Raw genomic sequence first — 12500 nt, 5'->3', positions numbered from 1 at the left:
ATTTGTAAAGTCGAGTGAAAAATCTGAGCTGTGAAGCTGGATGCAAAGGCCATTAAGGCAAATTGACTGAAAATGGTGAGATATTTTGAAAATTAAATCTGAGCCAGTCTTTTGAGGAGAAAGGACTTCTTAATAGAAGAAAGAAAGTGAGCGAATGAATCTCAGAACACAAGATGCAAATGGGGAGATGCTAAGTGAATCGGAGCTACTGCCTTCCTCTGTTCATGGAGTGAGTATTTGGAAACCTGTTGAGGGAACGAAAGGTACAAATGAGGTAGATCTGAATGATACGAGAGGTGGACGTAAATGTGAAACAGTTACTCTTGTAACCATAAAGAGGGCAACTCAACAGATGAAACATAGAAATGCAACAGGGTGGCATGGGACTATTTGTCCCATTGAAAGATGTATTGAAGATTCTTGCTGAAAAATCAAGATGTATAGGAATAAAATTCACTGATATGGAATAAGCATATCTAGATTAAGTTAGTGGAAGTGTGGAAATCGTGCCTGTGGTCGGACAAATTGTGAGAAATGAATGATAAAAGAAAACCTCTATGAGGCCACGTGGGCCTAATGATAGCTGATTACTGAACTGATAGTGTCTAGGACGTATAGTGCCAAAGGTTATTGTTTGACACTGATTTAAATTTATGATGAAAACTGAAACTTTATAGGGAATATGTAGCCGAAGACTGATTGATGTGAAGTAAAAGTGGTTGTGAGGCAGGAGAACTTGCTAAGTCTCCACGTCTGCTGAATATCTTTATTGTGGTGTGATCAGAGAAGACAAGGGCACTGGAGGGTGTGTGGAAAGGCTGACACTTGCAAATGATGTATTTTTAGCTAGTGATAGTGAAGAGAAGTTAGGGACAATGTAAGCTCTTCGCTGGGAGAGTCTGTAGAGTTGTGGCCTAGCACTCGCTAGGCCCAAGTTCGACTCTCCGGCTGGCTAATGAAGAGTTAGAGGAATTTATTTCTGGTGATAGAATTTCATTTCTCGCTATAATGTGGTTCGGATTCCACAATAAGCTGTAGGTCCCGTTGCTAAGTAACCCATTGGTTCTTAGCCACGTTAAATAAGTCTAATCCTTCGGGCCAGCCCTAGGAGAGCTGTTAATCAGCTCAGTGGTCTGGTAAAACTAAGGTATACTTAACTTAGGGACAATGGTGAATGGATCTGAAAATATCTACAAAAGGTGATAGCTGTGAGGAAATACTAGCCAATGCACTGTTTTGTATGTGGACGAATGGAAATGGTTAAAATTTATTGGTATTTAGATGACAATATAGCAGACGATGCTGAAACGATTAAAAGAGCGGGAAACCAAAGAAAAGGTCTCTGCAAAGATCTTGAAAAGCTGTGAGGTATCTGAGGAAGGAAACCCTGGGATACATGAAGCTAGAGGACAGCCAACTCTTCTCGAAGGAAGAGTCACGAGGATGCTGAGTGCAGATGGTAGAAGAAAGGATAAGGAAACAAGGATGAACTGTCCGTAATACGAGTAACTTTAAAGTTGGAAAGGCAAGAAATGAAGTCGTGAAAAGATTACCATATCTAAGAAGATGGATAAGAGCCTTGTGAAAGTGGTTCAAGCACCTGGAGAGAATCGACTAACAGCTGTTGATTGAGAAAACATCTTCCCAAACAAATTATGAAGTGAGCTGTTCAGCGAGCACAAGAAGCACCTGGAGAAGGGTCATTAGAAAAACCAACCGTCATTAGGGATTGAGGTGAGAAGAAGAATTAGGTGGAAAGATAGGGAGACTGAGTAGCACCAAAGAGATGGAATGGAAGAAATTCGCTAATATCCTGAAAGCTCGAGAGTGTGTGTAACAGAGGTTAGTGGTGCAATGTGTTGCAGTTGGGCGGGGGCTTTTGAAGAAGGTCTATGGGATGGGCTGCAGTTGTGCCCTCTGGGTAAGTAGGCTCCAGGCATTGGTTGATGCATTAGAAGTGAGCTGCTCAGGGATCATCATGGAGTCAGTGCTTGGAAAAAGTTTAAGTATATCTTAGTTTAATCAGACCACTGAGCTGATCAACAGCTCTCCTAGGGCTGGCCCGAAGGATTAGATTTAATTTACGTGGCTAAGAACCAACTGGTTACCTAGCAACAGGACCTACAGCTTATTGTGGAATCCGAACCACATTATGACGAGAAATTAATTGCTAACACCAGAATTAAATCTCTGCAATTCTTCATTGGCCGGTCGGAGAGTCGAACGCTGGGCCAACGGCGTGCTAGCCGAGAGCTCTTACCCACCCCCCAATGAAGAACTAGGAACTTGTGTTGAGGTGGAGGTTGTCTTTCATTCAAGCATTTTCTGCCATTATTTTCCCGACCGTAACAGACGCAGACTTCATATTGCATCTGCTTACCTGAGATTACGAGCGAAGTTGTTTTTGTCGATGTCATTGTTCTCACCCCTCCTGGATGCCCACATCTTAGCGATCTCGCAAGGCTTCACCAGACGGAAGATGTAGCTTTGCTCGTCCTCCCACTTGATGAGAGAAGGGCTGTATCTGTCGTCAGCCAACAGCTTCATCAGAAACTCCCAGGTCTTGGGGCTGCGGTCTGTTGTCGGGAGAGGTTGCGTTAGAAGCCAGATTTTGATGAGGGTGGTGTTCTTCACTGAGAGAATGTATTGCCTCATGCCTTGCGTTTTTGCGTTTTTCTACTCTCTCTCTCTCTCTCTCTCTCTCTCTCTCAGGTGATTTCTCATTATAATACCGTAAAGTTTATCTCTGTCTTTCACTGGTCACTTTCTTAATTTAAGACCGTAGTTCTCTCTCTCTCTCTCTCTCTCTCTCTCTCTCTCTCTCTCTCTTAATTGTTAATACATTAAAATTTCTTTGTGATTCCATTTATCTTTTCTTTAAGTTAATAAGACAAATTATAGGCCTTCATGTCTTGGTCCAGATGAATGTATTTTTACTTGGTTATAATAATAATGTTTATAATTTGCGTCGATTTATTTATCTATTGTATGCGTGCAATAACCTTTCTTCTACGGCAAACCTAAGAGTAGTTAATGACTGCTCGTAGACTGTCATTCTGATTTCCTTTTATATTACCATCCTTTTTGACAGCACGGATATATATTGGTGATAATGAAAAACGAAAGAAGTCTTTTCCTGCCAGCACTAGTCATTAGGATACGAGTATATAGCTTTTACCAGTAGTGATAATCAGTCTATCATTACTAATGATACTATTATTGGTGTTACGATAACTCTTCGTGTTATTAAGAAACTTACGAGTCAGACGGCTACAAAAATTTGAAAAATGAATGCTGCATTATTAAGGGAAAACTGAAAGCAAAAGATTAAAAAAAAAAAAAACCAAAGTTTTGCTGATTTTGGGAAGAAGAAAATGGAATTGTCCAAACCTTGACGTTGCAATGAAAGTGGATGAGAACGACTGCTCATCCTAATTCCTCACCTCTGCTACTGGATGACGTCCTCATCCTTTGTAACGGATGATGCCTGGGTGACAGCTCCGTGCAGCCGCTGCCTGTCCCGCTGCTGTCATCTGTTCCTTCTTTTCCGTCAGATGTCCAGTGGAGGGAGGTCAACAAGAATGGCAGACGTGAGGACAACGTAACACAAAATGGAATCGTGCAAAGAATTTGGCGCAAATGAAACGGCTTCTCTCTCATCCGGCATTTCAAACACAAAAAGAGACCGTAGGAAAGAAAGGAAACTTAGGAAGCTGAAATAATAACGGGACGAAAACAAACCACGGGGAAGGAAAGGAGCGAAAGTGAAAAAAAAGCCGAGATGGGGAAGAACGAGAGCAGTTACTGACTTGTTATGGTGCCGTGAATTTCAAATCAAAATCTTGTAAGAGGGAGAAAGCAGTGATAGATAAGAAGAGATAATATATTGAACTTAAAAAAAAAAAAAGAAAATTAAAGTGGACATAAAGTAGTGATCTGTGTACAGTTATATATAGCACTGACTCAGGTCTATCTGTGCAGTGTGCACGTAACTGTTTGTCGATTGAGCCTTTAGGAACCAGGAACCAGGATTTCCCCGTGAGGGCTTGTTGGAAAACAGGAAGCGAGTTATCAGATACATGTTACTATAGAGAAAATATGGTTAAACAAGCTCAACCAAAGGCAAAATAGAACAAGCATGGAGCCAGCCGGTTCGTAGGCTAATCATTACCACTACTTACTAAGACTCATTTATTGTTATCATACTTTATGATTTGATTTCTCTCAATGGATATTATTAATATAATATTATGTATTACTGGTAATATCAGTATATATAGTTATATATTACTGCTGGCGCTACTCTTTCCGGTTGATAAAGGCGGTCGCGTTTATTCTTACCTGAGGCAGATTCACCGAATGCGCCCTCAGGATCGCCCCCGAGGATCTCCTCCGCTGAGGCGCAGCCTGCGCTGCTACTCGCGCTGAGTTCTCCGTAGATCATCGGAAGTGGTGTCTCGTTGTGGCCACCACTACGCATCGCTGAGTAATACAAGACGAAAAGAGTTGAACATAAATGAAAGAAATCGTGGTAATTTAAGCAGTTTTCAAATCAACGATGAAAACTTATCTGGGTAATATTTTACAATAGTTGTGCGGCCTGGTTCCTGCTAGTCGCCGACCAGACAGGTTACTGCCTTTTGGGGGGGGTCCAGGGGAAGCGAAGCCATCCCGGCCAGGTCAGGGCACGTTGCCCTAAGTTAGGTTAGGTAGGTAAGATCTGGTTAGGTCAGGACCTGGCATTACAAGAAAGGTTAGGTCTATTTAGGCTATGTATGAGAAACATGTCCCGGTCGACGACGCGGGAATCAGCTCCCTTAGACACACTGAAGCGTAGTGCCAGTGTTACCAACAAATTTTTGCTAAATTATGCTAGTCGGATGAAAAATATATGCTAAAAAGCAAGAATTTATGCTAAATATGGTATGATATAATGCTAGAATTATGCTGACTAATTATTATTATTGCATTAAACATTTCCATAATACATTTGAGTTAAAATAACATAATGGACTTTTTCAGTGTTTATATTAGGTGAAATGATACGAATGTGACTGTTTTGATTTAGTAATTGGATATATTTGATGAAAACTTGTTAGAAAATTGAAATAAAATATAATTTTTCTTTCATATTTCACATATGCAATTAACTACCTGCACAATGCGTGAAAATCTGTTCAAACATAATTAACATTTTGATACTTATATAAAGAAAAAACTTTACTTATGAAGGAAAACATAATATGTATACATTCACACTTTACTGACGATATAAAGAAAATGAAAAAAAACATACTTTACTTATAAAGGAAAACATATGTAGGCCTATACACTAACACCTTACTGACTATGCCATTGTGGGTACATATTTCTATTCATAGAATTTATCATTGCTTTAGTGGGCTCAAATTTAATGACCCCCTCGTTATAATGTATGCCTTCTCCAGCAATCAACTCATTTGTTAAGTGGCGTTTTTAAGGCGGTTTCTCTTTTCATTTTTTCAAGTTTACAGAAGAAAATATTCTTTCACCAATCAGCATTACTAACAGGAATTGTTAGTAATGCTTTTTAATTTAGACAAATTTGGATATTTACCACTTTGGTCGATTTTTGACCAGAACATTTCAGTATCCATAGTGGCATTTTGAAAGAATATTATTTGCCTCCTCGCTCATTACCAGCAACCTCCACTCATTATCCAGATCTTGCTCCTCTCTGCTGCAATGATTCCAGGAAACTTTGCAGAAATATCTACTATAAACCCAGTTTATTGCCTTGTGCAACTTCATTTGGGTCAAGGAGGGAACAAATAGATGTCAATGTTGGGTCACTAAGAGGAAGGCGCTTTTGAAGTTGAGCAGCCAGTTCTACTACAAACAAAAGAAGCCGCTCAAACATTTGAGCTGTGTTCTGGCTGTCCCTTTTACTAGCAGTACTCTCCAAGAAGCCTACTAAACTTAACTCCTCCATAAATACTAGAAGATGGTAAATGGTAATCCTGGTTTTTGGGGTCCAACTGCACCACTCTTTTAACTGGTAGCTTGGAGTACTGGGTTTAAAGAAACAGCCAAGAATCTGTACATACAAATGACGGCAGTCTCTGACTACACAGTGAACTGTTGGTGAGAGCTTTGAAATATGATATTGATCTTATCAGTCAGGGACAGAACATACTCCATGAACTGGAAATATAGATGTGTATATGGATTTGACAACTCATTGTATAGGAAGTCAGAAGACAGTAGTCTGTCTTCTGTGGGCTAACTGAAAGTACATGTGCAAAACTTTCCATTGGTCTAACAACCTAGATACACAGGCATTAAGTGAGAGCCATCGAATATCATGTAACCTCAAAATTCTTTGATGTTGAGCCTGCATAAATTCCTGAAACTCTCTAAGTTCTCGGAGTCTTTTGCTAGAGTGGCTAAAGTAAAGAGTTACACTCACGTAATATTTGTTCTAGAGTTTTGGCAACAATTTTTGTGGAATGACTAACAGCCAGGGAAATAGAATGACAAACACACTTAACTGTAAGTATGTTTGGGTTCTTTTCCTTTAGCCTGGTAACAATGCTGTTATTTGCACCAAACATAACATTTGTTGTGTCTGCTGCAAATCCAACACAATTTGACAAGTCTAATTTACATGACTGCAATTCCTCACAAAGCACTTCAAACAAGCTCTCAGCAGATTCACCTTTTAAAACCGGTAATCCAAGAAGTCGTGTTATCACTTTACCTTGATTTGAGTCAAAATACTTAACTACTATTGCCATCACAGTTTCTGACCCTATGTCAGTCGATTCATCAATTATCAATGAGAAATAACAAGATTCATGAATCTTTTCTAACAGCTCTTCTTTAAAATTTAAACCTAGGACATTTTCCACAATTGCAGCAGATTTTGTTCGTTTGCACGCATAACTCTTAGCAATTTCAGAGTCATTGAATACTGTAGGCAATAATTCAGATAAATCATCCATCACTGCATATGGCAAATGATGCTTTACGGCAAATGCAGTAATTTTGATTTCAGCACGAGAGGTGGCATCTGTTACTTTACTGGGTTCCTTAAACATTACTGATATCTGGAAGGAGGAAAATTCTAAGTTAAGATGTTTGATAAAAATGTATACAACACACACACACACACACACATACACACACACACACACACACATATATATATATATATATATATATATATATATATATATATATATATATATATATATATATATATATATATATATATATATATATATATATATATATATATATATATATATCATATATAAATGAAGAAAATCAAGATAAAAAAGGAAGGAAATATATGTAATGAAATAACTGCGAGGAGTAAAAAGTGTATTATTTAAGAGGCATTAATTACTCCAGAACTCCAAAGACGATTTCCTCTGATGTGAAGATATTTTACATCTTTAGCATAGGCCTACTACTTTAATTGTGTAAAGCTAAAAAATAAATAAGTAAACGCTTTCAATCACTTTGAAAATGGTAAGAGTTAAGTTGCAATATAATGTGAACTACTTTGTTATAGTGACAGTTCCGTACTGTTTAAAAAACAATAACATCAATTTTATTCACATTTATGAAAGTCAAAATTGCAGCTTATCCCCACCATTCTATAAAAAATCAATATAAATAGTTGGTTACCTTGGGAAAAAAAAAATCCGAGAAATGCAAAAATGAAAACAACACACTAATTGACAGAGATAAAAGAAATGGCAATTTACATCTTTGACTTTTCCTATAGTTGGATAGGTTAGTCTCTCAGTAAAATTTTAGTTCAGTATGAGTAGAGCTGTTATTTGTGATAAGTTATGCAAATTATCTTACCTTGTTACAACCTCGTGAAACATTTTCTAAATCTTTGTGTTTTTGGACAGTGCATGGTTTTCAACACTCTCAGTTTGGGTTGGAGACTGCTGTGGCACCATTTGCAATAAGCTTTGTCATTCTTGTTTCTTACTAACCAGTCTTTAAATTCCTTATCAGCTAACCACTCAGACCGAAATCTTTGACTATATAATTTCTTTTTCACCGAAATTAGCTTTCGTTTTCACTGTCTGTGTCTGATTCTGATTCCTACTATTAGGCCTTCTTATTAGATGCCATTGTTACTGTTCACCCTTCAGGACTCAACCTCACTAACTGACTAACTGAGGGACTCAGCGTGTTAATAAACAATTCCACGACAGGAAAAGAACGCGTTCTGTCTACGAATAGTGTTGCCAGACCTACAAAGTATTATTATGTAACAGGCTATATGCAATATAACGGAATATATATATATATATATATATATATATATATATATATATATATATATATATATATATATATATATATATATACTGTATACACATACACACTCATTTAAGTTAAGAATACATTACTTTAAATGTCAATATAGCCTAAATCCAGGAATTATCTGCATTGTACTTCAAATATTGTGAAAGTATGCTAGAATTATGCTAAAAAATCTGATTATGCTAGAATTTATGCTAAGCTCCAGATCTTGGGCCAAATTATGAGTGCTTCCAGGCCATCCCTCCCCAATACCCCTTTTCTCCATACACCCAGTGCTTTCAAGGTCTTTGTCTCCTTGCGCTGGGAAGAAAATGGTGCTTTGAGGCATGGCTTTCTCGAAAACAGTTTCTACTGAAGACTGACGCTGTCCCATTGTTAATCATTTCGCCGGGGATTAGCGTTGTTTTACTATTAATTGAATTGATTGAAGAATTATTGGTGTTTCTTTGTAGATTAGATTTGCTGACGTTTAACACTGTTTTACTGTGATCTGATTGTATTTTAGGTCAATGCTTTTTTTGTTAATCAATTTTGCCGAATTGTTAATGTACTATAACCGGAGGCATATTCCTGAAGTCTGGAAGAAAATAAACCTCTCAGATATTAGAACCAATCAGAGCGAGATTTGGAGCGGTGACGTCGTGAGACTCCGCCCTCGTAGTATTACCACCTATACACTTTTCTTAATTCATGCAAAAACACCAGTTTTGAAAATATAATCTTATATAATAGGTTATAATATTGGTAAATATAGTTATTATAGATGTATACAGAAAATATGTATCAAATATGTAGTACCAGCTAATATTTACCCTGGCGCTTATGTATCATAAAAAAGAACTAGGATACGCAAGGCATATGGCAACATTGCTCAATGAAACACTCGCAAAAGAGCTGCTATGATGCTATCTCCCTGGCAATCAGCTGCTTCATTACATAATTTATGCAGAAGCACCAGTTTTGAAAATATAATCTTATTTAATAGGTTATAATATTGGTAAATATAGTTATTAAAAAGGTACTCCGATACGCAAGGCATATGGCAACATTGCTCAATGAAAAACACACGGAAGAGCTGCTGGCAATCAGCTGCTTCATTACATAATACTTCACCCCTGGAAATTACTTAACTACTCATATTGGCCTAGACATGTAGGCATTTAGTACATGAAGTAGACCAATATAGGCTGAAAGTTTAAGATTTTTGTTACTTTAACTGAATTTTTATTGGAATCATTGCACTCTTTAGCATGTGCAAATTTTGCTTTGTTGATCATATATATTTCCACTGCAAGTTGATTTGTTCTTTGCTGCTTATATACATATATATTTTCTGTGATTGTTTTGTAGTTTTGACTCAATATTTATGAAATTTACCTGTTTAAAGACAGTTTAGGCTAGAATACAGATGGTACGAGTCATGTTCGGAGGTATACATGGTGTGAGACCGGAAATATAGATCTTTATTTTAGGTTAGGTGGTTGGGTTTGGTTAGGCTAGGTTAATTCTCTGTTGAAATAAGTCAGAAAAAAAAGTCATATCTGTTTATAAAATCCAATGGAAATGAGTAGGAAATTCATTCTAATCAAAGAAAAATATTCCAGAAAACATAAAATTTACCTTTTAGCAAAGATAAGTCCTAAAGAACAAATTTACCATATCTATTGCAACCTAGGCTATGCACAGGTGCTGTTGTGCAGATATCCTAAACTATGCACAACTTTGGCTTTGCTTATTTTATACATATTACCATTGCAGCCTCGGATACCAAAAAGTTTTCCTTTGCTGATATTTCATGGTAAATTTTTAAATCAACACTGATCAAGCAACTGCATAGCTTGGAATATAAGAAAAAATATATATACAAAAGATTATTCATACTGTACATCATTCCAAAGTTGATCGAATCCAAATTGCACAGTTCCATTGTCAACCAGACACAATAAAAATTTAATAATTCATTTGTCTTAAGAGCTATAATAAATACATAAAATTAATACGATGCTTTAACACTAATCAAAAACTATTGTGAAGTGAGAGAAATAAAAAGCAGAAAATAAGTTTCCCCTTTGCATTTTGCATTTGAATTAAATATATGCCAATAAAAAAATACATAAGTATCACTATTTTCCACTTAAAGATTTGTGCCATGAGATTTTCCATTAGCCACGTTGCAAGAAATGTTGTGAGCCAAATTACGGGGACGTTTGGGTTGTGATGACACAGCCAGCACCTGTTGGATGGCGGCCTTTATAAACACAGTGGTGCAGCTCCTCTTGGCCTGCCAGTTGAGCGTCTTGCGATGGACGTTAGCTGACAAGATATCTTACCTCGCCCAGCTCTACCATTCCTTATTGCACTTCCAGTGCAATGCAGCAAACTGTTCAACTGGTTTGGAGTTTTTATTGAATTCAGACTCTTGAGGAACTTCTTCAGTGCTAGGTCTGTATTGCTATTTCCATAGCGCGCACTGACTCTTACTAGGAGGGCGGAGTCTCACGACGTCACCACTCCAAATCACGCTCTGATTGGTTCTAATATACGAGAGGTTTATTTTCTTCCAGACTTCAGGAATATGCTAACCGGAGATTAACGCACTTTCATTGTCAATCGATATATTCAAGATTAACGCTGTTTCATTATTAATTGAATTCACTGAAGATTAACGCCGTGCCATTATCATTAATTTAACTGAAGATTAACGCGGATCATTGTCAATTAAGATATATATATATATATATATATATATATATATATATATATATATATATAGTATATATATATATATATATATATATATATATATATATATATATATATATATATATATATATATATATATATAACTCAGCACTTCAAATGGAAACTCTTAATATATTAAAACATATAAAATAGTATATTGTCTTGCAGATAAAAACTATATTAAAAATAATGTGGAAAGAAAGGGGGTGGGGCGGGAATAAAAATAGCAACTCTCGAAATACTCACTGGTCCTTCGAGAACATTCTAAGCTTCCTGTGGCGTTGCCTTGTTTGCTCAAATAAGGAAGGAATTGGTCTTGTGAGTTGTAGTGATGAGGGACTGATACACAACTGGCATTCAGGGAGTGAACGCCGGTCCCTCGGTCAAGGAGCCCTGAGTCTAATGTGTAGTTATCTTCAGGTAGCCCGGTGTCATGTGGTATATCGTCTCCTGCTAGCGTCGAGTACGATAGACTTGGATGGTCGTGTCCTTCGGAGCTCAGAAGTCTTGGATGATCATGCAGTCCGTAGTAGAGTGATGCAGCGCCTTCAGGCTGGGGCAAATCTTCAGGAAATGAATGCTGTAACCGCTCAGTTGAAGGCAAGGAATCTGTAGGAGAAAGGAGTTTATTAACTTTCAAAGGCCACTTTCCTCAATTATTAATAAATAAATAAAGAAAAAAATTCTCTTAATGTATACCAAACTGATTAGATGGTATCATCTATGCCTGAAAGCATAACTGGGCAAAACCTCTTCAAAATATCTAAGAAAGCTTTGAGTCTGTCCTATTTTAAAGACAGATGAAACACAGGGAAAGATAAATAAATTTCGCGGGATCTTGAAGACAAAACCAAGTGTCAAGATTCAAGATTGTAGCTGGCCCTTATATAGAAGGAGAAGGCTTTTGTCGGATGGGCTGTGATGTTCACACCATGCCTCTTATTTTACCTTCAGGGAAGAGCTCGTGCCGGTACAAAGTCGGCTTAATCTAAACCAACTGCCACCGAGAAGACTTGAGATGATATATCAGCCCCTTAAGGTGGAAAGATATAGTTTTAACCCCAAAAGAGATGATATATCAGCTTCTCCAGGAAGGGAAGACTTATGCTTAACCTTCAAAGGAGGTGATATGTTAGCTTCTTAAAGGAGTGAAGACTTACACATAACCTCAAAGAAGATGATATATCAGCTTCTCTAATAAGATAAGACTTACACTTAACCCCAAAGGAGATGATATATATACACTTAACCCCAACGGAGATGATATATCAGCTTCTCTAATAAGGTAAGACTTGCACTTAACCCCAAAAGAGATGATATATCATCTTCTCTAATAAGGTAAGACTTGCACTTAACCCCAAAGGAGATGATATAATCTGCTTAAAAGAGGGAAGCCTATGTCACAGAAAACGGAAGCAGGAAGAGCC

General features: G+C 37.2%; 1 protein-coding gene across 1 annotated transcript in view; it reads right to left on the bottom strand.

Annotated features, from left to right (window-relative positions):
• The window catches only part of LOC136829718 (uncharacterized), a 40922-nt gene that overhangs the window by 5160 nt on the left and 23262 nt on the right, over window positions 1–12500 (bottom strand). The window contains exons 4-7 of the mRNA XM_067088518.1: window positions 11320–11682; window positions 4342–4482; window positions 3444–3542; window positions 2381–2576 (exon numbers count right to left, since the gene is read on the bottom strand). Coding sequence (XP_066944619.1) covers window positions 2381–2576; window positions 3444–3542; window positions 4342–4482; window positions 11320–11682 — 799 coding nt within the window. The remainder of the gene's footprint in view (window positions 1–2380; window positions 2577–3443; window positions 3543–4341; window positions 4483–11319; window positions 11683–12500) is intronic.

This window comes from Macrobrachium rosenbergii, chromosome 45, assembly GCF_040412425.1.
Source record: "Macrobrachium rosenbergii isolate ZJJX-2024 chromosome 45, ASM4041242v1, whole genome shotgun sequence".
In the NCBI taxonomy this organism is placed as follows: Eukaryota; Metazoa; Arthropoda; class Malacostraca; order Decapoda; family Palaemonidae; genus Macrobrachium; species Macrobrachium rosenbergii.
This window is presented reverse-complemented; position numbering and strand designations above follow the sequence as displayed.